The sequence below is a fragment of the Fusarium redolens genome (assembly GCF_020744475.1).
Source record: "Fusarium redolens strain MPI-CAGE-AT-0023 chromosome Unknown BKA55scaffold_1, whole genome shotgun sequence".
Classification (NCBI taxonomy): Eukaryota; Fungi; Ascomycota; class Sordariomycetes; order Hypocreales; family Nectriaceae; genus Fusarium; species Fusarium redolens.
The window spans coordinates 4,350,872-4,376,980 of record NW_025763664.1 but is presented as its reverse complement, the minus strand read 5'-3'; the positions used below and the strand labels follow the sequence as shown (position 1 = coordinate 4,376,980).

At 48.0% G+C, this 26,109-nt stretch overlaps 7 protein-coding genes across 7 annotated transcripts; 3 read left to right on the top strand and 4 right to left on the bottom strand.

Moving 5' to 3' along the window:
* Nucleotides 1-5,402: 5,402 nt before the first annotated feature.
* On the top strand, nucleotides 5,403-9,114 carry BKA55DRAFT_532979 (chitin synthase-domain-containing protein; the record flags this gene model as incomplete). The annotated part of the gene is made up of 2 exons (XM_046189407.1): nucleotides 5,403-8,634; nucleotides 8,681-9,114. 2 exons carry the CDS (start codon nucleotides 5,403-5,405, stop codon nucleotides 9,112-9,114), a joined length of 3,666 nt encoding a protein of 1,221 aa, XP_046057148.1.
* Nucleotides 9,115-9,465: 351 nt separating this feature from the next.
* BKA55DRAFT_551484 (uncharacterized protein) lies at nucleotides 9,466-13,401 on the bottom strand. The gene is made up of 4 exons (XM_046191369.1): nucleotides 13,222-13,401; nucleotides 12,618-13,073; nucleotides 10,428-12,569; nucleotides 9,466-10,379 (listed from the first exon to the last, which is right to left on the bottom strand). Exons 2-4 carry the CDS (start codon nucleotides 12,951-12,953, stop codon nucleotides 9,840-9,842), a joined length of 3,018 nt encoding a protein of 1,005 aa, XP_046057147.1. The 5' UTR covers nucleotides 12,954-13,073; nucleotides 13,222-13,401; the 3' UTR covers nucleotides 9,466-9,839.
* Nucleotides 13,402-13,574: 173 nt separating this feature from the next.
* BKA55DRAFT_44239 (OPA3 domain protein) lies at nucleotides 13,575-14,906 on the bottom strand. Its single transcript, XM_046186060.1, has 2 exons — nucleotides 14,529-14,906; nucleotides 13,575-14,478 (listed from the first exon to the last, which is right to left on the bottom strand). The coding sequence occupies exons 1-2, from the start codon at nucleotides 14,592-14,594 to the stop codon at nucleotides 13,906-13,908; spliced, it is 639 nt and encodes a 212-aa protein (XP_046057146.1). The 5' UTR covers nucleotides 14,595-14,906; the 3' UTR covers nucleotides 13,575-13,905.
* Nucleotides 14,907-14,980: 74 nt separating this feature from the next.
* On the top strand, nucleotides 14,981-16,383 carry BKA55DRAFT_732509 (uncharacterized protein; the record flags this gene model as incomplete). Its single annotated transcript, XM_046201222.1, has 4 exons — nucleotides 14,981-15,156; nucleotides 15,212-15,666; nucleotides 15,739-15,957; nucleotides 16,008-16,383. Exons 2-4 carry the CDS (start codon nucleotides 15,419-15,421, stop codon nucleotides 16,381-16,383), a joined length of 843 nt encoding a protein of 280 aa, XP_046057145.1. The 5' UTR covers nucleotides 14,981-15,156; nucleotides 15,212-15,418.
* Nucleotides 16,384-19,097: 2,714 nt separating this feature from the next.
* Nucleotides 19,098-19,649, top strand: BKA55DRAFT_683438 (uncharacterized protein; the record flags this gene model as incomplete). Its single annotated transcript, XM_046198504.1, has 3 exons — nucleotides 19,098-19,155; nucleotides 19,210-19,526; nucleotides 19,584-19,649. The coding sequence occupies 3 exons, from the start codon at nucleotides 19,098-19,100 to the stop codon at nucleotides 19,647-19,649; spliced, it is 441 nt and encodes a 146-aa protein (XP_046057144.1).
* A 1,255-nt stretch (nucleotides 19,650-20,904) lies between these two features.
* Nucleotides 20,905-22,012, bottom strand: BKA55DRAFT_551478 (ribosome maturation protein). The gene is made up of 3 exons (XM_046191368.1): nucleotides 21,635-22,012; nucleotides 21,299-21,422; nucleotides 20,905-21,240 (listed from the first exon to the last, which is right to left on the bottom strand). The coding sequence occupies exons 1-3, from the start codon at nucleotides 21,793-21,795 to the stop codon at nucleotides 21,184-21,186; spliced, it is 342 nt and encodes a 113-aa protein (XP_046057143.1). The 5' UTR covers nucleotides 21,796-22,012; the 3' UTR covers nucleotides 20,905-21,183.
* An 832-nt stretch (nucleotides 22,013-22,844) lies between these two features.
* BKA55DRAFT_497089 (uncharacterized protein) lies at nucleotides 22,845-25,985 on the bottom strand (the record flags this gene model as incomplete). The annotated part of the gene is made up of 7 exons (XM_046186432.1): nucleotides 22,845-23,691; nucleotides 23,747-23,975; nucleotides 24,021-24,255; nucleotides 24,306-24,524; nucleotides 24,575-24,769; nucleotides 24,824-25,150; nucleotides 25,197-25,985. The coding sequence occupies 7 exons, from the start codon at nucleotides 25,983-25,985 to the stop codon at nucleotides 22,845-22,847; spliced, it is 2,841 nt and encodes a 946-aa protein (XP_046057142.1).
* Between the last annotated feature and the right edge of the window lie 124 nt (nucleotides 25,986-26,109).

Here is a 26,109-nt window from a genome sequence, read left to right as displayed (position 1 = left end):
TGGGGAGAACCCGAGGAGGCTGAAGTGAGAGGCGAGAGCCCTGGGTATGAGGTGATGAACACAATAAAACGGGAATATCTAGTAATTCTTTTCTGAACGAAGAATAGAAGGGAGGAAGAATGATGGAAAAGCCAAGACTAACTAGACCCAGAATCGGACGGAAGAAAGGAAAATTCCAAGCATTAAAATGAGTGGACTTTGAGCTGAGATCCAATGAGGTCCTTTTTGTCCTGGGCGCTGCGCCGTCCAATATTTGTGAGGTGAGGTGGTGGTGGCAGTGGTGGTGATGAGGTCCAGGCGCCCACTGCAGTTTGGCTGAATTAGCTAAATTATGGCATATGCGCTTGTAGGGGAGCCTGTGTGAGCGATGGAAGCGGAGAGCAGTGGGTGACCGGTGGCAGGGACCCATGTAGAAACCAGTGGGGATTTGTTTGCCTGGCTAGTTAATAAATGATGTCTCTTGTTTCGTTGAAGAATAAGTAGAAGAGGGTTTCAATTTTCTTAGAACCAAGAAAATGAATAAGCCATATAGGCCAGAAGCCGCTGTTACTAAGTCGAGAAAGCCGGTTAGTAGTCTGATCTATAGAAAAGGCATCGACCACCGAAACCAGGCTGTTTAGGTAGCAAGAGTCGATGTTGGTCTGGCGTGTGAGAGCTGAACTGGTAATAATTGGGAAGGAGCAGGGGTATTTTCCAACCAAGTATCACCAAGGAAGGCACAGGATCTTTCTATTCACTCTGTGACCTCAACTCCAAGACTCCCGTCTCACTTGTTACACATCTCCTCTCTGCCTTTGAGTCACAAAATGATGATACCACAGTAATAACGTGTACACAGAAAACACACAAGCGCCGTGTGCATCCAACCCTTTTCCCTTCAACATGCTACATACGCGTCCGCGAGGAATGAATGGTAGCTCTAGGAAAGCTCGGCACGACAAGCGCCTCAAGCGGAAATGGCACGGTCAAAATTGGCCGACTTATCCCTTTCCTGCTTCTCCGAAAAGAAAATTGTCATGGAATGGCTGGCAGGTCTCAAAATGACAACCACTGCGAGTCCAATTCGTGAACTTGGTAGGAGAGCTGAAAAGCCTCTGTGCAATGCCCCCCAATGGTACGTTGTGTCATAAATGAAACTGCATGTTAGCGTCATTACAACATTAAACATGGCTTAAATAACTCAACTCAAAGGTCCAGGCCAAGCCCAGCCCAGCGGATTGCTGCGCTAACACTTAAAAAGGCTTCTTCTATTTCTTGACCGCCAGAGCACGCCCGCGACATATGGGCGCTTAAATGCTTCATTTTTGACATCGGGACACAAGCAACTCATGAGTGCCAGTATCCTCGCCGTTGCAACATTATATCTTAGTGGTAGATCGTCCAAACTCTGATCCAACAATACAACTCAATCAAGTTGAGTTAACACACTTAAAGTTGTGCACCGGGCCATCCTTGTCCGCGATTTCAAGTTCAAGTTGTCAACATTAGACAGCGCTTACCGTTGAACAGGGCTGAGCAGCCGCCATGGCGTGGGTATCGTCACACAAATAATACCCTAAAACTGCAGCCACTGGCCGCTTCGTAAAGCAAAGCAAAATCGGAGATTTCCTTTACTGTTACTTTCGGTGAGCAGGTAGCACGTTGGTTGCATTTTGTTTCGGTAATTGGCCCGGGTATCTGGTAGACGTATGAGTTCTTGTATTACATACATATATACTGGTGGATGAGCGCCGAAAAGCAGCAGGTTAAATTACGCAGGTCGTGGGGGATATTATGTCGACAGTTGGTTGCTCAACCTGTTGTATTTAGGCTCAAACGTTGACCAAACATTATTCAGGGTGAATACTGTCCAGTGAATAGATAAACTGCTATCCAAGTGAGGAGTAGCACATGGGCAAAGCTCGCCTTCAACTGCAGCTGGGATTTTCAAATGAGACTGTGTTAGTTGGCAAGTGTTCTTTCAAGATTGGTCTTCTCAGAACGTGTAGTATATTTCGGGTTCTTGATAAACACCGAGAGTTGTATAGTTACACAACAACCTCGAACTCTTTTAGTAAATGTTTCGTCGATCGAACGGTGTATATACAGCGGCGTGTTTATTTCTTCAGATCTATTATACCTGGGAGAGAGCTGGGGTTGCTCTAATCGTTTCCTTGGACCTTTGATAATTACCTAGTGGTAGAGTAGGTTTGAATTCACGACGGTCGGGCCGTCGATCGGCCGGCCCCACCCGGCCGACCCGGCTGCCACTCGATCCATCCAATATCCGCACACTGCGTGATCACTTTTCGCAATGCTTTCAGATAATCCTATTCTTCTCAAACAGTTCGGTTAGCATGAGTTTTCTAGGTGCAATTGCACCCGAAGGAAAGTATGAACTACTGTAGGTTTTGACTCCTCCATGGATCTTTGGTCAGCCCCCAGAGTTTCCACTCATTCCAGGATCAAGCTTCTTTTTAAAGTCTGGGGAACCCCACGGCAAAGCCACTGCCAGTTCAAGGATATCAAACAACTTTATTAATAAGATTGTTAAACCACGCTTTCAGCATTTGCAAGTACTCTGATCACGTTCCGACCCAATGTTGTCGGAGTACGGCCTATCGTCTAGATATCTTATTGTAGAACACGGGACTTGATAACAGATAGTCTAGATATGCCTGTATATATATATATATTTTTTTTTTATAAAAAAAATAAAAAATAAAAAACCTTTGATTATATCCTGGTATCAACAAAGAGTTCAGATTCAGCCTTTTCATAGTCTCGTGAAACTTCTCGTATAAACAATAAGTTAGCGTCAATTCCACCCACCTGATGTCGTCTATCTGGCTCGTATCGAAGCCGTTGTCTGCCAGTCATGCACTCATGCAGCCGGAAGATACAAACTCTAAAGCAGAATCACTTCTGCACAATATCTTACCGGGTTTTAGCCTTCTGCATCACTTGTTCCAGCACATACGAATTTTGTGTTGATGTCTATATATTGCCCAGTATGATATGACTGGCTATATTTTACGATGCCGAAAAGGCTTTGCTGCTTCGCATGGAGGGTAGTTGAATAAGAGGCTCATTTATCTACATGCTAATTTCAACGGCCAAGTTGTGCAGGCCGTAGGGTTAATAGGAGACATGTCTCCTAGGCGTGATGTCGTGACCATCGAAGCATTATCATCGGAACAAAGATTTGACGTCTGCACACAGACGAATCATCTGGCCCGCTTCTATGAGAGTTTGAGTTTAACTGTGATTAATGAGATTGGATCGCGTTAATAGAAACGCTATATTACCATAGAAACGAAGACGGTTGATGGTTGAACACTTGGACTGCAAGTAAAGTTAGCACGTGGGTATAGAGTTCCTCTTTCTCAATTTAGGGAACCATAACAGTCGAATTAGCCTGTCCGTTGATGGAAAACCACCCGTATGATGAATATTATGGTACATAATGGTCATAGTATAACCAGGTTAAATGTCAGGTTTAGTAGGCAAGACAGAGATAGGGTAGGGACAGCCAGATAAGGGCATTGTTAATCAGGGGTAACAGTGATTGATATCTCAGGACATGATCGGGGCGAAATGATCTATATGTACACCAGAGATTGTCTGAAAGGACGGTTATTATGCATAGGGGTTCGACTGCTAATTAAACGCGATAGCTTAGATGGCCAAACTCTTAGAAACATGGTTGTCATAATGTCAGGCCGCTCTTATGAGAACAAATCGTTCTCTCTACACGACGTTGACGAAGAGTCGACAGATGGTACAGAGGAAAGGGATCTGTTCAACTTTGGTATCTGGTCAAGGGGGAGGCGGAGCAATTACACCAAAGGATCAGCTCGGCTTGTCAAGCGAGATGGCGGCGACTGATTCACTAACCCCTGACTACCTTATTGCATTGGTAGAACCTGTTCCTGCGGATAAGAGAGTCTGCAAGTCAGGTTTGGCTGGTTGAAAAGGCCGCTCTATATGTACAAACTAGCATTAATGCACATCATACACCGATGCCACCGCTACAGTATATAGTCCTCATACGATGGATACCAGAGTGAATCTCAGTCTTGGAATTATCCACATCAATATTCAGTATTAGCCAAGTCTAATTACTCGCGTGTTAATCTCGAATTAGCTAAGAACCACCTAGGTATGTTTGACGACGACACGTTAGATATGGGTTAAAACAGGTTCCTCTGATCATAACAACGCAGGTTCGAGATATATCTCATTATTCCCATTGTTCTAACAATAAATTTGGACTCGAAGCATCTGGGTTCTTTCCTTGGAACGGGAGACCCGATGAACCTATTTCCCAGATAAGTGCAAGCATCTGAATTGAGCTGCCGGGGCAACCGCCGGGCCATTAACCCACATCTGCCACAGAGAGATAACCCTTGCAAATCTCGAGCCCAAGAGGCCACAAGCTCGGACTATTTTAACCTAGCGTGCTCAATTAGTGCAACCATCAGTGGTAAGGCTATTATCTAATTGGCTTTCATCCGCCCCCTTCACAAGGTTCTCATGCCCAGGATAACGGCAAGGGAAGGAGCAACAGACCGTTGGCCGTTCAATCGCTTTCTCTCGTTCGCTCCCGTCTTTCTCTTCCCACCTCAACTCGTTCCGTCCAGTCCAGACACAACCGTTCGTTGTAGTTGTCTTCGCTCGAGTTCACTCGGTCGCTTCCTTCTTGTTGTCTTTTTGTTTCTACATTCGCTCCTACCTACTCTCGCTCTTGTCACTTATTACAACACTGAACAGGTCCAAGCAAGCACTGCCGTCCCCTGCTGTTACCATAACCGAAAAACCCCGGTCGCCCCATCACTCACTCGCTCCCTCTGCTCCACGACATCGTCGCTCAATTCTCATCAATTCCAAACAACGGCGCCCTGTTTCTTTTGCTCTGACTGGATGAGAAGCATTTTTTACTTGTAATTCGACTCGGCTCCATGATCCTCTCTCCACATTGAGCCTTGATCGAGTCGACTCTCGACAAACGATACGAGGGCACTGCCTGTCCTGTGCTTCACCTCTCACTCGTCTCCTAAGAAACCTTTCCACTTCTACAGGGATATTCCCAACTCAAACCTAATCCTCGAGAGAGGTTGTTGTAACAACCACAAAATATCCTTTCGTAAGTCGCAGATCTTCTTTGTCCTGTTTCGTCTCGACTCTTGAATGTCTTGTCAGCTTTTCACCTACATGAATATTTGATGTTACTGTAACTTGACGTTCAACATATCGTGTTCCCCTTTCTTATTGATCGACATACATCTTGCTCCGCGATACCGTCTCCTTCAACTTTCCTCCGACCCAAGGGTTAAGTTCCCTGAGCTCGGCGCTCAGCCTGCACACGTTTTTAACGTCTGACTTGGAGGTTTGTCTTCTTCTAACATTGCTCTGCCAGGACGATGTCTCTTCCCGAAAGGCCGGGTGCAAGCCCGACCTATAATCAGCGCGATGTTTATCGTAACTCGCCCTCGAGGCGATCGAGACCCGTCGATATCGAGACTGGTGGCTACCATGCCGTAGATAATACGGCTCAACATCAACGTGGGAGATCCGGTTCTTCGTTCGCAGAGTCCATCGGTGTTAATTCGAATACAGAGAGCTTGCCTCTGTCGCCAACATCTCCCGATGGTCATTCACGTCGCGCTGGCCCAGAACAACCCATATCCCGAAAACGAAGCTTAATTCGCCCAGAGAGAAACAGAATCGACAGAGACCATCGCAACTACCATTACCACAAACACGCAGCTCACATGAACGTTCTGCCATCCTCGACAGGAAACGACCCTATTTACGAGGACTTTGAAGCTTCGACAGACCGCTCCAATTCGAACTACAACGACGGTGGTTCGGACAGTTCCCCTCGACAAAGGCGAAATGTTAGTGGGGAGCAGGAGAAGGGCGCTGCTGTGGCATCTACCATGCCCACCCCAGATCGCACAAAATCACGTAAGATTAAGAAGAAGTCGAAGCGCCATTCAAAACCGCCGAAGCGTATAGAAGAGCAGCTTCGACCGCCTACCTTCTGGAATGTCTACTGCGCAATCGTTACTTTCTGGGCTCCTGGATTCATCATGAAGTGCTGTGGTATGCCAACGAGGGCGCAGCAGAGGGCCTGGCGCGAGAAGATGGGTCTTATCAGTATCATCCTCGTCATCATGGCCATCGTTGGTTTCCTCACTTTTGGTTTCACCGCAACGGTTTGCGGATCTCCTGCCGAGCGATTGCGCGTCAATAAGGTTGACGGCGGAAACATGATCTTCCACGGTGTCGCTTACGATCTGTCGAAATCTCATCATCCTCCTGCCCAGGGCATGCCTCTTCGTTCGGACGGACGAGGTCCCAACGTTCTTTATGATCTTCCCGAGAAGCATGGCGGACAGGATGGTAGCTTTTTGTTTCAAAACGTCAACGGCCGATGCAAGGGTTTGATTACTCTTGCTAAAGACTCAGATGTGCCAACCAATAAGGATGGTGATCTGGCCTGGTACTTCCCTTGCACAACCTTTAACCAAGACGGTTCAAGCAAAGTCAACCTGACCACACCATACTATTCTGGTTATGGCTGTCATACTACGCTCAACTCTCGAAATGCCTTTTATCTTGACTTGAGTGGTTCTGCGGATGTTTACTTCACCTGGGACGACATCAAGAACAGCTCGCGTAACCTTATCGTCTACTCTGGAAATGTCTTGGACCTTGATCTCCTCCGTTGGTTTAACACGAGCCAGGTCAACATCCCTGAGAGATTTGAAGAGCTGCGAGACAAGGACTCAGAAGTCAACAAGGCCATTCGTGGCCGTGACGTTACTCGCATGTTCCAGTCTTCTTCAGACAAGAAGTACGCAGAATGTTTCGAGGAAATCATTAAGGTTGGCTCTGTGGATACTGAGACGATTGGTTGCATTGCCTCCAAGATCGTTCTTTACTGTGCGCTCGTTCTCATTCTTTCAGTTGTCGGTGTTCGCTTTCTACTGGCTATCATTTTCCAATGGTTCCTTTGCCGCAAGTATGCGCCAACTAAGACCTCCCAGAGCTCTGACCGTAGGAAACGAAACAAGCAAATCGAAGATTGGTCAGAGGACATTTACCGTGCCCCTCCAAGACTTCCTGGAGATGTTGGAAGCACTGTCTATGGATCGTCAGACCGAACAAGCAAGCGTGGATCTTTCCTCCCTACTACGTCTCGATTCTCGTCTGTCGGCGGCCCTGATGTTCGGGCTACAACTGGACGACGCATGCCGACAACCATGGCCAGCCAAGGCGCCTCGAACCAACTTCTGACACCCGGTTCAATCTTCAAGCAGGGCAACGACAGCCGTGCGAGCTTCCTTCGATCCGACCCCTACTCGAGCACACCTACTGATGGTCCTGGTCCCGCTGGCTTCATTCATGATGCCGTTGTTCCCCAGCCTCCTTCTGACTGGATGCCCTTTGGCTTCCCACTGGCTCATACGATGTGCCTGGTTACTGCATACTCTGAAGGAGAAGAGGGTATTCGAACCACCCTGGACTCGATCGCGACTACCGATTATCCCAACAGCCACAAGGTTATTGTCGTTATCTGTGATGGTATCATCAAGGGCAAGGGTGAAACGATGTCGACACCTGACGTCTGCTTGGGCATGCTGAAGGATCACTCTATCCCCCCTGACATGGTTGAGCCTTTCTCATACGTGGCTGTTGCCAGTGGTTCCAAGCGACACAACATGGCCAAGATCTACTGCGGTTTCTACGATTACGGAAAGAACTCTCGCATCCCTACTGACCGTCAGCAGCGAGTGCCGATGATGGTCGTGGTCAAGTGCGGAACTCCTGATGAAGCCACCAAGTCCAAGCCTGGTAACCGTGGAAAGCGAGACAGTCAAATTATCCTCATGTCGTTCCTCCAGAAGGTCATGTTCGATGAACGAATGACAGAACTCGAGTACGAAATGTTCAACGGTCTCTGGAAGGTGACGGGTATCTCGCCCGACTACTACGAAATTATTCTCATGGTTGACGCCGATACCAAGGTTTTCCCTGACAGTTTGACACACATGATATCTGCCATGGTTAAAGATCCTGAGATCATGGGTCTTTGTGGTGAAACAAAGATTGCCAACAAACGGGACAGCTGGGTCACAGCTATTCAAGTATTTGAGTACTTTGTCTCTCATCATCTTGCCAAGTCGTTCGAGTCTGTTTTCGGTGGTGTTACTTGCTTACCTGGTTGTTTCTGCATGTACCGCATTAAGGCGCCCAAGGGTGGTCACAACTACTGGGTTCCCATCCTGGCTAACCCCGATATTGTTGAACATTACTCCGAGAATGTGGTCGAAACTTTGCACGAGAAGAACCTGTATCTTCTTGGCGAAGATCGATTCCTGACAACACTCATGCTTCGAACATTCCCTAAGCGAAAGCAGGTCTTCATTCCCCAGGCAGTATGCAAAACGACAGTACCGGACGAGTTCATGGTGCTCCTTTCTCAGAGACGTCGTTGGATTAACTCGACCATCCACAACCTGATGGAGCTGGTACTAGTTCGTGATCTCTGTGGTACCTTCTGCTTCTCCATGCAGTTTATCATCTTCGTGGAACTAATCGGCACTTTGGTTCTCCCTGCTGCTATCGCGTTCACCTTCTATGTCGGTAAGTAAAATCATTTCCAGCATGAGACAATCACTGACAATCACAGTTATTACATCCATTATCCACTCGCCACCACAGATCATTCCCCTGGTTCTCTTGGGCCTGATTCTTGGTCTACCTGGTCTTCTCGTCGTCATCACTGCACACTCCTGGTCATATATTGTTTGGATGCTTATCTACCTGCTGGCACTGCCAATCTGGAACTTTGTTCTGCCTACTTATGCTTTCTGGAAGTTTGATGACTTCTCATGGGGCGAGACTCGAAAGACAGCTGGTGAAAAGACGAAAAAGGCAGGCCTCGAGTATGAGGGTGAGTTTGACAGCAGCAAGATTACCATGAAGAGATGGGCCGAGTTCGAACGCGACAAGCGCTCGAGAAGCGGCTACTGGGGTTCACGTGAGAACGTTGTTGGTGGTGGTGGAAGCTGGACCAGCCCTCCTGGTCACCAGTATAATGAGGAGTATTTTTCTGATGCTTAATTTCGGGGACATCGGATTATGGGGGAAAATATGTTGAGAGCGAAGGGTATTTTGATGATGGAATGCGTGCACATATATGTAATAAGGGGTAACATTCTTGAGGCCAAGTATTTATGTTTTGATGCCCGGGGTGGGCGTTGGCGGACAAAGGTCCTACTTTTGTTTAGAGTCAGTTGGATTGGAGATGGCGTTATTCCAGCGACTACTTGTGAATAGTATAATTCGAATGGTTTTTAAAAGGAAACCTAAGTATTCTAAGTTCGTAACGAAGTGCTAGTTGTCATGTCAAGGATATTATAACGCAGGTCTAGAGACTCACAGGTATGCATTATTCAGGCTTCTATTACTTAAGGGCCTTTCGCTATCACTTGTGGTAAAGAAATTATCCTACAGCTGTTTTAGAGTGATTATTAACAATAACTCATGCTCCAAGCAGGATATCACCAACTCTCGATCTTTGCAATCCAATAAAATTTCAAGATAGAATTTCCAACAAGACACAAGCAGTTGTCATTAAGAGGCTGTTCAACCCAAAGCCAAAGACTAAGGTAACTATTCCATCAAGTCCAAAACTCCTTGCGCCATGCACATCTTCTCGTAACGCCCACGAGCCGCAAAAACCAACGAGCGACTCAGTGTCATAACCCTACATGGAATACATCATTTGTTCACGATGGTCGTCAACAAGAAATAGACAAAAAACGCCTCGCTCTCCTCATGCCATATCATGACTCTTGCTTCCTTGAGTGATCTACATCCTCCCCGAGTTCCCAAGGCTTTCGAGGGTCGACATAGGTCGAGATACGCTGATCTCCCCATCGAGCTCCAACGGTTACCCACACATGTTTTTGGGGCGCGTGGTTACTGATGGTTTCTCGATGACCACCCCAACGAAGACGGGATTCTCGACTCATTTGACTGTTGCCCAGGCCGCCATTGGTTACCCATTCCTTCACGACATCCTTGATAAAGACAATCTTGCGTCGGAAATCATTGGCAGCGGGAATACCCTGCAACTCAGGTGCAATCTCAGGACGTCTTCTCGTTGTGGTTGTGGTTCGGCCAGCGCGAGGGGCTGCAGGCTTTGCCTGGAAGTTTAACAATGTCTGCAGAGGGTACGATAGCATCGCTCGGTCATCAAGTGCAGCGGCGCCGATAGTGCCAGTTGCTGCAAGTCTCTCGGCAGCGTCTTGAGGGAGATGCCAGAAGTGACACCAGGTCCCTGTATGATCGATTACAATCTTTGTATGATCGGGGAAGTTGAACTGTACAGGTTAGCGTGATGTCGAAATCGCCCAGATCTAGTCACTTACTTGAAGATGGCCGTCGCAGAAGACCCAGCATCCAACATCTCCAAATCGCTGGTAAAACGTGACGAGCTCAGCTACTGTGCCCTTCTGCCCAGGAGACATGGCACCAGCCGGGTCGGTCTCTTCAGCCGGCACGAAATCGTCCCGTCCAAAAGCAATCATGTAGTTAGCAAATTTCTTCCAGAGAATAATTCTCTCGCGCTTCCGATGCTGAAAGATGTCCCTACCAGGCTGCATCTTGCCTGCAGTCCCATCTTCTTTGACAGCCACTCGAAATTGCTCAGGAGAGACGACTACCTCTGAAAGGCCAGCCTCGCCATTATTCTCGAAGAACTTGATGGGTTCCGTCATTGGTAGAGGTTGCACCCTGTCCTCGTATGTGTCGTCCTTAGCACGAACGATATGTCTCTCGGCACCGCGAATAAACACCCCAGCAGGAGGAAGCAAAGCAGGTTTGCCGTTTTCCGTGGTTGGGATATCTCGAAGAATGCATCCAACACTACCGTCATTTAGGATATATCCAAGGCCGAATTTGTTGGTGTAGTCAACCCATTTGACAACAACGTGCGGATGCGGTGGCGCAACAGTCTTGGATGATATTATAGCCATCGTCCTCGAGTTCAGAGCTCGTTCCAGTTCATTCTGAAGACGATGCAGGCGATCCAAAACCACGTCGGGCTTCGTTCCGGAGATTCTATCTTGCCGCTCGGAGGCGCTGAACAGTGTTGCAGGCCGCATGCCGGTAGTATCCTTCTTAGGGGGTGCAGCTGGTGCAGGAGGGACTGTGGTAGCTGGAGCAGATGCTTGACGGTCGAGCGAAGGTCGTTCAGAAAGTTGTCGCTCTGGAGGTTGCTGAGACGCCGCCCTTGCCGGAGGTGCTGATCGAGTCGAAGTTCGAAGGCTCTTGCCAACAGACTCAACAGTTTCCCTCGGAGGAGCTTCTCGAGGTAGTTCTTTTCGTGGTCTTGTACGTAAGCTCTGGGAAGATGAAAGAGTTGCTTCGGGGGCAGGACGAGGTTTCGCAGATACCATAGTGCCTGCTGGCCTGTGTTGCATTCTCTGCTGTGCGGCAAAACTTTGAGGAGGCTGACGAAGGAGGCCTGCCGGTGCTCTTTGAGTAGCCGACAAGGGGTCTTCGGTAGATATGCTTGCCTGTGCAGCCACAGATGCTGTGTACCTGGCCTTTATCTGCTGCTGCTCCTTCAGCCACTCTTCGAATGGTCTGTAGACGATTCCTTCTTCGAGAGGAATCATAGGTGTCAGTCCAGCCTTCTCCTCAGCGGCCATCTCCTTCCACGTCTGAGTGTGAACGACCTGAACTGGGGCGTAAGGGCCGATGCCACATTCTCGACACATGTCCTTGAAGTTCCTGTATGATTGTGCTTGTAAAGCACTGCTCATCCGAGTGGCGTAGAATTCCTCACGGTCCGGGGGGACTTCTCTAAGGCGCGAGCTCATTTCTGCTTCAGTAGGCATATAACCACAGGTGAAAAAGGGGTGTTGGATGATGTCCTCCGGTTCCGGTCGGCTTTCAGCATCCTGAAGCATCGTGGCAACTAGCTCCTTAGCTTCCTGGCTGATATATCTTCGTGATGATTCCGCAGACGGCCAATCATAATCCCTCTCTCGAGCTCGGCGGTAAATTTCATCTGTGGTCGAGGATTGAAACGGTGGTTTCGACGTGAACATGGCGTACATGATGATGCCCAGGCTCCAGATGTCAACCATATGATCATGCCCCTTCTTTCCTTTCTCCAGAATCTCGGGAGCAATGTAATTTGGTGTTCCGCACAAAGTTGTGCGACGGATGGTGTGCATATCCCGACCAGTCACCAACAGAGCGGCAAGACCAAAATCACCGATCTTCGCGTTCATCTGAGAGTCGAGGAAGATGTTGCCCATCTTCAGGTCACGGTGAATGATGCCCTTGTTGTGCATGTACTTGATGGCGCCAGCGATCTGAACTGAGTAAAAGCGGACTTCGGGCTCGGTGAGACCTTTCCTTCGCTTCACCATATCCATGAGAGAGCCGTTGGGACACAATTCGAGAATCAGATATGTGCATTTTTCGTACGAAAAAGCTCGTAGGAATTGAACGATGTTTTTGTGCTTCATCTTGGAGTGAATTTGGAGCTCGGTTTGGAACTGAAACGCGTTAGATGTGTGTCAATCTGTCTTCTATCTGCCACAAACCTTTTGTTCCATTTTGGGAGGCATGTGGCTCTTGACAATCTTCAGAGCAAATCGTTGCTTCGTGGGCAGTAGCTGGCCACTGTAGCAGACAGCGAAGCCGCCCTTTCCGAGCAGTTTGCCGACCTGATAAGTTGCTCCATCAGGTCGATCAGTGCTTGGAGGCTCGGGGACCTCTGTAGGCGGGGGCGGAGGGTGTTCCTTTTCCTTGGCGGCCTTGAGTTGGGCAGCCGTCTTTGTTTTGATATTGGTCACTTTAGGTACTCGCTGGGCGTTGGCATCCCTAGGGGACAAAGCCTCGAGATCGACGCCGCCTCGGGGCGCTAGCCTATGAGCCATAGCTAATGAAGCGCTCGGATATTGTGATGCGAAAGTTCAATGAGTTTATGTGCGGTCGTTGCCAAACAGGGGAGTAGGCTAAAAGGTCAGCAACCGCGTTGAAGTGTCGCGAGGATGGGACTGAGATAGGAAGTTAGCAACCCCTAAGTAAATATGGGACGAAAGAATCGATTGTGTGTCCAATAGATCAGATCCAAGCAGGGTAGACAAGACGGTGATATAGTGAAACCAATGGGCAAAACTCACGAGACTCGCGACGCCAACATACAAGACGAATGAAAGAAAGTCGCCTGTTCGTGCAGTAAAAGCAAGGGCATTAAACAATGCTGAAAACTGAGATGCTATCGCCCGATGCTATGGGTTAGTATTTGTGAGAGCAAGAAACCGGCAAGCGACGCTGAGCGAAGAAAGATAGAGAGAAGTCATCAGTTGCCGCGACTGGTGGTTTGTGTACTTTCTTAGCAGGCTGTTGCCGCTGGCAACCAAAAGACCTGTAGGGGGTCGTGCATCGTCCAATCAAATAACACCCTGTCCCATCTGTGCCTCTCGTTAGCCAATCAAGGAATTTCAATCCTTGGACGACAAGGGCAGCATTTGGCCTAGATTTGCTGAAATAAAGCGGTCAATTGGCATGGACTGCCTACTAAACAGCCCAGTTAATTTTCGTATTTTGTTATGAGTGCTTATCTTACATCGTAAGTCATGAATATCTACTATGTAAATCTATAGTGGAGAAGAGGCTATAACATGAGAAGAAACAGCAGGGTGCATAATTACCAACTACCAGCTATGCATTGTCCAATACTCCAGCTGTTCATGGGTGAGTCTTACTGGGCATTTTGAGGCTTGACAAGTGCTCGCGTTTCCCTACCCGTAGCTATTCCAACTCTGGTTTCCCTGCTTGCAGAGGGTTTCCGGGCACATGTAATTCGTTCGTTCGTCGATTTGAGTGTTAAGATACTTGTAATGTCGGAAGTAGCGGTTGATTTGTCTTGGGATCCCTCAATTGGCGCAGCGTCTCCTCCAAGCTTTCATATTTTTCCTTCTGCTTCCTTTCCGCCTCTTCTAGCTCGTCTTCCCTCTTCTTTAGCTCTTCGAGTTTCTGATCCAGTTCTTCTATCCGCAGTTTGTTCATGTCGGGCTTCTGTGACGACTTCCAGGTTTCGTAGACAATTAAGGCGATGGCTACAGACAGAATGAATGCATCTCCAATGACATCGGCGAACAGATCGACCGCTTTGTTCTCGGGAAGTGGCCTAAACTTGCGTCTCCAGATGTTTTGGAACGGTATGCTCTTCTTGGGGAGTTCGGGAGCCTGCTTCTGTTTAAGCTGATCGTCTCGTTTCTGCTGCTCTTCGGTCTTGACTGTTGGTGCTTCGGCCTTTTCTTTTGCTCTTCGTTCGGCGTCTGGATTCCGTAATAATGCGACTGACATCCTCATATTCAATTGATGCATGTATTGTCCATATCGGGCAGCGAACGCTCGGAACCGGGGGTGATCGTGTGCCTGAGCTTTAATGTGATTCTGAGGAGCTGTCAGTGCCTGGTCCAGTCATAAGAGGGGATAGTTCATACGGCGCCATATTTTGAGACATGCCTCACAAGCAGAGATGCAAGCTTGAATAGTGGAAGGGGAACCATCGCTGGTGGTGGTTTGGGAATTCTTGGCTCTAGTGTTGAGAGCTGCTTGCCAAGCTGTCTCGTGAATTGGATATTTGATTGGTGGTGGGGCTTCCGTGGCGGAGAGGTATGGTCGTCAATTGAAGCTCGAATGCGTACAACACGTCAACAAATCGCACAGTGCATATGAGACCGACTGGTTTGGAAGTGCAAGGGCAGATTGGATCCGAAGATTAGCTGACAACATCAAGAACAAGCGCGTCATTCTAGGTCATTGGATATTTCGAGTAGAGTCGAATGCCGTCTCTTCCGGAGCAGTGATATTCCGCGCTGACACAGGGACAAGAAGCTAGACCAGGGGTGAGAAGCTTGTAGAGCTCTGATTGGTTGCTTAACTTATTCCTCAACCATAACACTTGCACAGAGTGAAACTGCTATGTTGATTGGATTGATATACTCACTAACAAGGGGTTTCTTTCTTACGGTATATAGCTAGCATATGGCTAGAGGTCCTCCCTTGCTTCAGAAGTTGCAATACAAAAGTCGTTCTCCGTACCTTTGGCTTCTCAGCATCAAGATAGAGGTATTGGCAGCCTCGGCGTCATCAACTGGTGATTAAAAGCTTACTCTTGAGATAGGTAGCCTTGGCATGAAATCATTCAGCGTTTATGTTCTAGATAACCAACGTTGCGATTTTCAATGACATCGAAGTAGCCGAGAATCCATCTCTATTGCTCTTCCTTCCCCAGGTACCTAGGCTATTTGCTGTTGGCTGTGTGTACTTACCTAGTACCTTAGGTTGGTAGGTACCTAGGCACGGTGACCTGCCTTACCTTCCTTGAGATATGCCTTCAGTGCATAACATGGACAACTTCGTAACTTCCTTGCCACGTCCTATCTTACTGACACCACGGCTCAATGCATCCGCCTCCTCAACAATCCATCCTCGGCCGCGCGCGATCTTCCGGGTAACCATCACTCTTGGTATTTACACCTCAAACAAGACTCATCATGCTTTGCTCGTCCTTGCGGAAGCGAAGAGAATGGGCATCGGTGGTTCATTCGCTAACAAGAAGCTCGTCAAAATGGAAAGGTTGGTTATCGATGTGACCTGTTTGATATTGGGTATTATCATGCACGCACTCACATTAGCGTCCCTAGAAAGTAACCTGGAGGCTTGTGATATCACATTTCCAGTCCTTGTTTCCAACAGCCCACCCGCTACCTTCAGAGCAATTGTCTCTTCATTGTCGGGACTCCAGTCTTCTGAGGAAAAGGCGCGCGTGGGAAGACTGGCGGTTATGAACGGGGGAGAGCATATCGCCGTGATATTGCTTTTGGATGGTTATAAGCCCATGGAGTTGTTTTCTCGGCTGCAAGTTGAGTATGCATTCACATCACTAGCTTGTCTATTGCCGTTGACTTCCTCTACAGGATGCTTTATTCGGATTGTCCCATTCCTATGATCCCCATTTCTACGACCCAAGATTTCGCCGGCTGCCTTGAATCTCTCAGGTGGGATTACAATAGGAAGAGTTCCGCTCTCGATGCTGAACAAGAAGCACCTCATGAGAGTTTGGTAGGCTGGTGTGTCGAAGGCAAACCTCTTTCAAGAGACCAGGTCAATGTCCTGACCGGAATCACCTCCGGGTTCAGAGGATTCGCCGACCTTCACTCCAGCCCAGGCGGCCGAGCTACAATTTGTGAATACCTAGGGGATAGCGATGGTGAACGAGTCATCTCGTTTCTCTTCAATGGCCCGTCTCACGTCTGCAAGCAACTAGAGGCATCAGATGCACCCAATGTGTGATAAGCCAGACAGATGGAGGTAACTGTTGGTCCAGTTTCCGAGAAATTGGGCGGCAACGACAGGTCTGCTTACCAAATGCTTGGAATGCGTTATGTACAATGGCATGATAATGGTCCAATGCAGAATTGAATCTTGCCAGTAATGCCGTTTAGATCGATCATCCGCCCTGTATTCTGGGTCACAACCTACAGAACAGAGCGGTGTCGTTTAAGTCATGGCAGGCATCTGGGGCAGAGGTGCAGGGGTAAGCGACGATAAATGCAAGTTTAATGGAGTGCATATTCGACCACTCACAATTATTTCGAAAGGGTTAATAGAGAAAAGATGCCACAGGTTCTCCATCTCTGCGTCGCTGAACTCGTTCGCCGTTGAGACAGGGTAGTCTACAAGGTGATAGAACAAGTATCCACCAGGCAACGGAGTGATGCAGATGCGGCTGACCTGGCTGGTGGAAGCTGAACCAATTAGAGCAACCCTGCAACCGCCGAGCTGGCAACAATGTGAATCGGGCTCACTATGCTGATGGTAGGCCTCAGGCTCGGTTATCACGCACTATCGGACGAGCCGATACCTTCGCTTGCGTGTTTGGGGGCAAGTCACAGCTTGTGGTCTTGATTGATACGGTGAGAGAAAATGACCAAGCCGCTACTCTGTGAGGTGGTATGAGAAGAGTGATAGCCGGCACTAGCTCAAGGTGATGGTCAAGAAACAAAAAGCAGAAGTGGTGCTATCCACATCAGATGATGGATGGTAACAAGAGCTGTTGGACGCAATCTGATCGGTCCCGAGGGATAGGTTAAGGAAGCGGATCGCAACCGCTTGATCCAAAGATTCGGGATCTCTCTGAACAAATGAAGCAATCCTGTTTCGAGAAGCGCTTTAATATGGGGACGCAATGTCTCATAAGTTGTTGCAATGACAACCAACATGCTTTTGACGATAACCAACACCAGATCTTCCCCAGATCCTCATCACCCAACAACTGCTCGACAGGGCAAGTTGCCACAATGAGCGTGATGAGTGGCACAAGCATCGTGGTTTAAAAAAAGTAACACCGCAAGCAGCGTTCAAGTGAACAGGGATTAAAGAAGTGGTGGGCGGGAGAGGGGCCAGGAGTCAGGGGTCCAGCAGCAAGTCAAAACACCGCAACGTCGGCTGTCCCAGCATCTGCCTCATGTGGTATCCTCCTATGTCTCATGAGAGAGACTCGAAATAAAACGAGAAATTGGCTATTGATGGCCGTCAACTGAGAGATAGGTGGAAGAGTCCTTCGTTGAGATGAAGCTCATCTAAGGGAACGACGAAGCGATATTCCCTTGGTTCCTTTCAAAGTTGAGTTGTTTAACTGGTTGTCCAGAGCTTCCTTTTAGCTTCATGCGACATCACTCAATCCCTGTCCCATCTCTATACCCGCTTCCCTTCTTCTCCCACATGGCCGCTAAGCACGCTCATTGGCTTGTGCTCTGCATCTAACCGCCGAGGTTATCACCAATTACCAGCCCTCACACCACTGCGACATATGAGTTTATCGATGTTTGACCACACCAGCCGTGGGAATGACCAATCATGGCATCTCAGAGCTGCTTGCACCCGCTTTAGCTCCAAGATGATGGACGTCGGTCTGTGTGACGAGCCGCTGCATCGCATTACTTCACATCCTAGCTCTCTTCTCCCCGCCTTTCCACTTTCCATTGCACCGCCAGTCTTCAAGTCACCTACTGCCAGGCGCTTCTATATCCTGAGGCGAATACGTGAAGATGGCCCCAAGAAATGGCGTGGCTCGTGGCCCGACGGTCCATGTAGACCCTGGTTCATTTGTACATGAATGCATTGCATTGGCCTAGATTTTCATACCAAGAAAGAGGCGCATTTTGGTTGTCATGGTTCTTTTCTTGGCCTTTTCTTAAAAGTCTCAGGCTGCCCTCCACTGCAACTTGCAGCCTCCCCTCCCAATCCCCGGCCCATCTTGAAATCTGTGTCTCTTGTAACGTCTCAGAAGACTCCTGAGTATCACCTCGACTGGTCATACAATCTTGCGACTACAATAACTTCGGAAAGGAAGAAGCCGTTCTTGGATGAGACAGAACCAGCCTTACAATACCGCCACCGTCTCTCCCAAGGATAACCAAACCGAAAATACTATACAATGTCGCGCGTGTGCTTGCCACGATTATAGACCATACAGTCGAGTGCGTGGATCTGCCAACCAACTTCCGCGACATCATCGGCTTCATAATCGTCCCTAAACATTTCGCCCGACGCCAACGTCTCAAAACTGGAGCATCCGCTCTATCCTTATCCACCTCGCTCTCGGCTCAGCCTCAACCGTCGGGATCGACGACCTTAACACATTGGCTTATCCATCAAGGGTCTCGTCTCTTCCTTGATATCATCGGCCACTCGCCCACTGTTCTTCTTCTCTCACCATTCGCTTCTTTCTGTCTGCTGGCCTGACAGAGTTACTGTTCGTTTTAATACTTTCGTTGTTTTTTTTTTCGTTCGTTCCGCGCTCTTTTATACCATATCGCCGCTGGCCGGTCTGTACTATCACACCAAAAAAGGACTATTGGCAGCAGTGTTTGGGTAGTAAACGAATAGACGATAAGTTCAACGAGGGAAAACGAGACTGGTTACTATCCGCAAGGAAAGAGAAACGTTTTGGAAACAAGAGAAGGGCAACTTAATCTGGGCTTGACAATCAATATCCATTCACTATGGGAAAACTCATCAAGAATCACTGGGCCCGTCTCATCATCTTGAGTGCCGCAGCTTGTAAGTTGACCTGGGATTTGGACCGACCGTTTCTTTACTTACACTATCTTACAGATCAGATTGTGGCTGCCATAGAGTGCTTCTTTTGGCCCAAGATCTTCTGGGACTTCCTTACGCGCACCCTAGACGGCGCAGTAAGGCCTGTACCGGCTTTACAGATAATAAATCTACTCTTGGGGTTGGCCATGCTAGCTCTCGAATGGCCTCTCAACTTCGTCGCCGGCTCAGCTCTCCACCGCTCGCTAGAATTCCGACTTGCCATCCTTCCTCTCACAGCACTCAGTGCTGCTCTCATCTACCAAGGCACAAACGCCGCCATCTACTACCTCATCGGCATGGTTGTCTACTTCTGGGGTTACAGTGAGGGCGAGGTCAGTTGCAACCACAAGCCTTGAGAAATCTGCATGTGACTAACATTACATTTCTAGATGATCTGCGCAAAGCCCTGGACTCTTCCTAATCGTGGGCGCAGCGGCGGCGTTACGCGTGCATAGTCGCAGCTTGCCATCATGGATGTATAATACTACAAAATACAGAACGGGGCGTAGCATGACTTCTTAATTGAACGGCATCTCTAAACCTCGAACTCTACAAAGAGACACTGTTACACATTTACCCTTTTGCGGCGTTTGGCGATTTTTCATGATATATGACCACCAGTACTGCGTGTTGTACGACTCATCCTGCATCAAGGAGATTTCATTTCTAGCATTGCGTTTGTGTTTGCATTTGCATGATCAGCGTGGAGGCGTTGGTAGATGAGGATACCATTGGAGAGGGACATACTGTTTACTGCCGTTTCCAGAGGAACACCGTGCAACCGGGAGACCAGGAACTGGGCAAGTTGCATGGCATTCGCGGGCTCAAGGACTTCCGGTGAGAGTCTGCTATAATCCCTGGGGCTAAGCGCACCCAACATATAGATCTAATACTACCAAAATGTCTTCAAATGTGCCATGTCTGTTTCTCTGCCGTTTGCTTCCGTGGATACCTACTTGCATGTCTATCGAGCCAAGCCGAAAGGGTAACTCGGCTTGGTGATTCAAAACATAGTAGAAACAACTAAGAGCCTTTTAAACATGTCGAAACCGGATCTGTTTGTGGATTTTGCCAAGTGGTAGTATTGGCTGATACTTCGAAACACTCCTTGTCTAATAGCGTTATTTTGGATTATAACTTAGCTAGCTATACCTAGGTCCACATGTGGAAGCCACATCACATGGGAATGGAGCATGGTCCAAGATCATACATAAATGAATTAAAAGAAGAACATAGGCAATACTTTCGTTTCTGAGTCAATGCGGAAAAAACTAAGGCCTCCGATTTCGGAGTCGATCAAGAGCTTTTTATGGTCTTAGGAATCCAAGACTATACGGAAGTCAATCAAATTCGAAGCAAGAAGGGGAAATGGAAGATGACAAGATGGCCTGCTACTGTTCTAATGGCAATGAATAACTCTACTATCACAACTAATCAAATGATTTCGTTTGGTGACAAGTAGGGCAACTTACTAGATTATTCGTGGTTTTACTAAATGGACTCGACCATCCAAGCATCGACGTAGTCCCTTGCAGTAACCTCATGGGCAAAGTTGGCGAAGTAGAGGGTGCGAGACCAATCATTTCTGCTGTGGTACCTTAGCACCGTAAAGCGCTACGTTGATTGATAATTCATATCAGTATCACCCAATTTCGGGAAATGTGTGTGTGTGTGTGTGTGTGGATTACATCGAGAGGAAATGAATGCATTGCAATTCCAAAGGCAGGTTGTATTTCATGAGGCACTATCATAAAACTGCCCATCTCTCAGAGCATCAGATACTAGCTGATTCAATCGCCCGTCAACCTGATTGTTGTTCAAGCTAATTGCCTGGTGACAACTTCATCAACCATTTCAGATGAATTGTAGTTGCTCACCGATAGCTCCGCTACTGTAACATGAACCCTTCCCTAGCAATTGCACGCGCAAAAATCTGGCGGACCCCTCAAACGCCTGCTGTCTGGTACATCGTGTAGAATGTTGTTTCTTCTAATGGGAGAGGAGAGGGCCCTTGTTGTCGTTCTTGGGACCTTGACGCTCGGGGAACTGTACGACCATGTTAGTCATGCGGCTAGTTAGGTATGTTTTATACAAAGGGTCTTACCTCTACGGTCTGGGTGTCGCCCTTCTCAAGAATCTGCTTGATGACATCATCGTCGACAGAGGTACCAAACTCGTTCTCAAGAGCGGCCTTTGAAGCAGCATCGAGACTTCCCTGAGCTCCTTGGCTATTGAAACGTTAGCTTATGTGTTATGGAATTGAACAATGTTTTGATGATGGTTGGTAAAGGGAAGCTGAAGTCATGATTAAATGCCAGACATCTGGCAGGCCCATGCTGCATAGACTATGGTAGAATACATGACGCAGGACTTCCGTTTCCATGGTAGCCACAATATGAAAGGGAAAGAGGAGGTACAAAGCGGGGGTGGCTTGACTTACTTGTGCGTCAGGAAGATCTTGAAGGAAGAAATGAAGTGAGCCAGAGGAATGCTCTTGTCGGTCTTCCACTTCTGGTAGGTCTCAACATCATCAATGAAGATGATGAAGTCGTCGCTGCCCTTGTAGTGGACCTTAGTCTGCTGAGTCTCGCCGCGAGCCATTGTGATTGTTTATTGAGTGAGGGAAGTGGTAGTGGTTATGTTGGTGATGAAGGGTCGTCAAACGATTGGAGTGAGAGTCGTTAGGTGGAGTTGTTGATAATTGTTTATCGAAGCTGGATTGAAGGATGAAGATGAAGATGAAGATGAGGAGAGGAAAAGGAATCGAGAGAATGTGGTGCATTCAAAGGCTTAAAAGGAAGCTCAATGTGAGGAGCAGTGACGAGTGTAGCTTGCTGGCCGGGAAGCTACCTACGTCATACGTCATAACCATGCTCTCTCAAGGTGGGCAAGTGGGCCGGTACGTACTGCATCGCGGGGCTCTCGAAGCTCTCAGGCGGAACAAGCCCCACTATAGCTAGCCATAAGCATTAACACAGCCAATAAAGCAGCAGATTCCCGTTTGCTTGCCAGGCTCGAAGTATGCTCGTCTTGCTTCTTCACGTTCCTGCATGCTTGAATCCACTGCGTACGTCACCGTGTTTTGAGCACGAGGAAGCAAAAATATCCAAGCTTACCTTACGGGCTGCCATCCATGTTGATCGATCGCGTGCTCCTCACGCCAGCCTATAACAATTTCTATGGAAGGGATTGGCTAAGTTGCAGCGGATCCCGTGTTGTTCTCCCGTCTTCCACGTCAGGAACAAATCATCTTCTTTCTTATTGCCTTGGCAAACTATAACATTATTTCCTGTGATTGCTGTCTTGATTTGTTTCTCTTCGGGGGCATTGGCTTGATGCATGATGCCCAGGATCCAACTTCATGATTGTCATATTCCATCAAACTCGAGAAAACTAATGGTTTAAAAACAAACAATTGACATTTGGCAAGACTTCACCAGTCTTAAAGTGCTGTATAGAAACCACCTAGTTAGACTACCAAAGCTTGCTAAAGTAATGTAACGATCGACTAGTTGGACATCGGTTAGGTAGTGATGCTAATTATAAAATCCAATGCTTAGTTTCCCATCATCTTTGAACCGATAACACAGCACAGCTTTACCAGAGATGTATCAAACGTCGTGGCCAGCCAGTGTCCTCATACCAGTTTCTCACCGAAAGAATCTGCGAATGCCCTTCTTTTCGTTTTTCGAGCCTTTCCCCTTCATCCATGGAACATCTGTGCTCTGCACGGCGGCATCAGCCAAGCGAGACAGGTTCTCCTTCGCAACAGAGTGTGTTTCTGTTCTGGAACCATTTTGTGGAGAATCAGTCTGGTGCCTGTTTGTCATACAATCTTGTAGAGCTGGCGTGTTTTCTGCCTCACTTTCCAGTTGCTTTTCTGAAATAATCTCAATCAAATCAAGAGGTTCGAGTTCAGATATCTGTGTGAGCTCGAGCCTCGGAGACATGTTGTTCGATACCTGGCCATCCTCTTCGCTGAGCTCTCGAGTCTCTGGGAGCGCTGAACCTCTACTTGTGTAAGAATGTGAGCTCTCTTCACGACCAGCCCTGTCAAAGATGTCAAAGCCACTATCGCTTGAAAAACTGGTCTGATGGGTCTGGTCTTCGCTCGATGGGTCCTCGATCATTCTGTGTGACAAGCTTCCTGACCTCTTCGTCATGCTAGATACACTCAACTTTCTCATTACGGTTGATGCTGACCGCCTGATCATCTGCTCATTCTGCGCAATGTTCGTCATACTAGGAAGGGGAAGGACATCTTGACTCCAGACGTCTGAGAGAAGCACCTCCAGTCGCGCTCTTTCACTTCGAGATGGTACCAGGACTGGCATTCTGACTTTTGTTGATAACAAAGACTGTGAACGATGGAGGCCGGCCCCTGAGCTGGCACCACTACTAGATTTCATGGTACTTGTATTCTTGAGAATGACATGGCACAGGGATGACTCGGAGCTTCCCACAGATGCCTGGTGCGTTGATAGGCTCCTCGCAATACTCCCTACCGCTGCTCAGTAAGATCCAATCCTTTCGTGAGTTGAGCAGTATGAACATACCAGGTCGTCCAAACACAGTGCCTAGACTTTGAATGTCAAGAGAGAGAAATATTTGAAGACCAGGAGATCTGCCAGCAGGCTCTAGGCAGAGTGGTTGTTGCAACCGGGTTCGCCATTCGTTCTCCTCCCTTGACGTACAAGCCGTCATTACCACTTCGTAAAGTTGGTGGTCGCTCTCAAAAGCAAGCTTCCAAGAGAAGGGAGCTAGGTGACATTGCAAACCTACTAGATATGTTAATTCCAGTTTGAGTTATATATGACATGCCTTACCGCGCCCATTGTCAGCATCTTTAACAGTTGAACAATGTACATCAATGCAGGCCAGAATCGTGTAAATAGCATCAAACTTTCCTCCAGAGGCCAGACAAAGGACGTCTTTGTAGAGTAAGCAAATCATATACTGGCCGTCAACGCCGGTCGGTGACTGCCAGCATACATGCAGGACTCCACAGAACTGAATGTGCCCAAACGAACGAACCTGATTTTTCGAATGCGCATCGAGTCTCTCGTAAATGGTTAGCATAGATTCAATGATGGAATACATCTGAAGAATACCCTGTTTGGAAATACGATACGATCTTGCAATAGCCAGGTCTTTTCAAGGATGCCTTTCATCAAGTTATCCTCGGTTGAGCGATTGATCTCAGCTGTGGCCTCTCGAAGCCTCATTAGTGCAGTTTCAACTTCCATGTGAGAGTTTGGACAGTCGATGACTGGAGTGCATCTAAGCAGCTCTGCAAACAAAAGGGGGTATTTGCAAATTCTTTGAATAGGCTGACCCTAATATGTCAGACAGTGAAGCAGACATGATCGAAGGAGCATACCTTAACAAGAAGATCACCAATGGTCAGAGCCTTTCTGCTATCGGACGATGGTGATGACTCCATAGTGAAGGCGAAAGCCTCAAGCCCCTTTTGATGTAATTCCCATTCGGGGAGATTTTCTAGAGCTGAAGTAGCGTCTTTGATCATCATCTCATACTTCGCGCCGTATTCCTTATACATGAACAACCGATGCATCTTGATGCAACACGTCAGTACCCGTCATACGGTGAGCTGCAAGACAGTACTTACCCTCTTACTGAAAATCCTGGCCGCATCTGCTGCTACCTGAGGCTCAGACAACACACCGGGCTCCTTTTCTAGTAACTGGAGGTTGCTTTGATCGCCCGGGACTATATCCAAACTTGACCATCGGCGATGTCCAGTTTTAGGATTGGTGAATTTGGAAGGGGATACGATAAGATGATCAGCTTGGCTATACTCAGAATCTGGGACTACCCTATGTAATTCGCCGAGTATTTCTTCGTGGAGCTGAAGGATTTGATCGAGATTGTGGTTGATGGACGAGCGTAGCCGCTCAGGTAAAGTTGGGAGAGCAGCGAGCAGGTTGATATAGGCCTGTTTGCTGTCAGTTTGCTCAACAGTAGTGTTGAGTTGAACCTACGTGAACAAGGAAACGAACGTCACCAATGTAACTTTCCTCCGTATTGATGAGCTCCTCGAGGATCTGCCGGCGCCGCAGAGAACGCTGGATGGCAGCAACATCAACGTTGACCTTTTCGAACGGAACACTGTCCTCGGAAAACCTTGGGGCAGACAGAGAAGCTCGACTACTTCGCTCGGTTCGTGACCGGCAATGTGAATGGCGATGATACCGGCGCGAGCGCGAGATGGCACTGGTACTAGCAATGCTGATACTAGCACTTTGAACTGCTTCGATGAAACCAAGCGAAGACCCTGAAGACGAGAGCCGACGACTGAGTCTGCGACTAATTGACCGCTGATAAGCTCCACTGCACTCGAGACTTTCCCATCCAGTATCTGGGGACCAAACTTCTCCTCTATGGTCTCTTTGGCTCACTCGTCGATGCAAAGATCTCATCCACCTAGAGAAAGGCCCCCGAGGCTTGAAATTCTCAGCGAAAGACTCGTTGCAAGGAACCTCTTGAATCGTTTCGACTTGTATCTGTGAACAAGAAGGCCTCGTGCGTGTTGTAGTTGCTCTTTCAGAACTCGCATGCTGGGTGGTGCTATTCAAGGTTGTGAAGGTATCGATATCATCAAGGCGAAGTTCATCCAATCTTGAAGGCAAATGGATGTCATATAATCTGCGGAGGCTGTCATGGGAGTCGAATCGTGATATATACGGAAAGCCGGCTGTCCAACTGAAATGTCTCGAATTAGGGATGTTGGGAGAAACGTCGGGCAAGGCTGAAGGATTCACAAGAGCCATGATGAAAAGAGAGCGACGAGGTAAATTCCAAGAAAGTAACAAAGTGCTGGTTCCAAGAAAACCCAACTACACCAAAAAAGTGGCTTCAGACGAGCTGTCCAGACATGGCTGTGATGATGAATGA

Excerpts from the sequence above, each read along its gene's own strand:
- BKA55DRAFT_551484 (XM_046191369.1), bottom strand. The coding sequence starts at position 12,953 with ATGGCTCATAGGCTAGCGCCCCGAGGCGGCGTCGATCTCGAGGCTTTG. Across the intron at positions 12,570-12,617 it reads CTCCCAAAATGGAACAAAAG|TTCCAAACCGAGCTCCAAAT; the intron begins GTTTGTGGCAGA and ends AACGCGTTTCAG. Across the intron at positions 10,380-10,427 it reads TCTGCGACGGCCATCTTCAA|TTCAACTTCCCCGATCATAC; the intron begins GTAAGTGACTAG and ends TAACCTGTACAG.
- BKA55DRAFT_44239 (XM_046186060.1), bottom strand. The coding sequence starts at position 14,594 with ATGGTTCCCCTTCCACTATTCAAGCTTGCATCTCTGCTTGTGAGGCAT. Across the intron at positions 14,479-14,528 it reads ATGTCTCAAAATATGGCGCC|AATCACATTAAAGCTCAGGC; the intron begins GTATGAACTATC and ends ACAGCTCCTCAG.
- BKA55DRAFT_551478 (XM_046191368.1), bottom strand. The coding sequence starts at position 21,795 with ATGGCTCGCGGCGAGACTCAGCAGACTAAGGTCCACTACAAGGGCAGC. Across the intron at positions 21,423-21,634 it reads AAGATCTTCCTGACGCACAA|CCAAGGAGCTCAGGGAAGTC; the intron begins GTAAGTCAAGCC and ends ACGTTTCAATAG. Across the intron at positions 21,241-21,298 it reads GCGACACCCAGACCGTAGAG|TTCCCCGAGCGTCAAGGTCC; the intron begins GTAAGACCCTTT and ends ATGGTCGTACAG.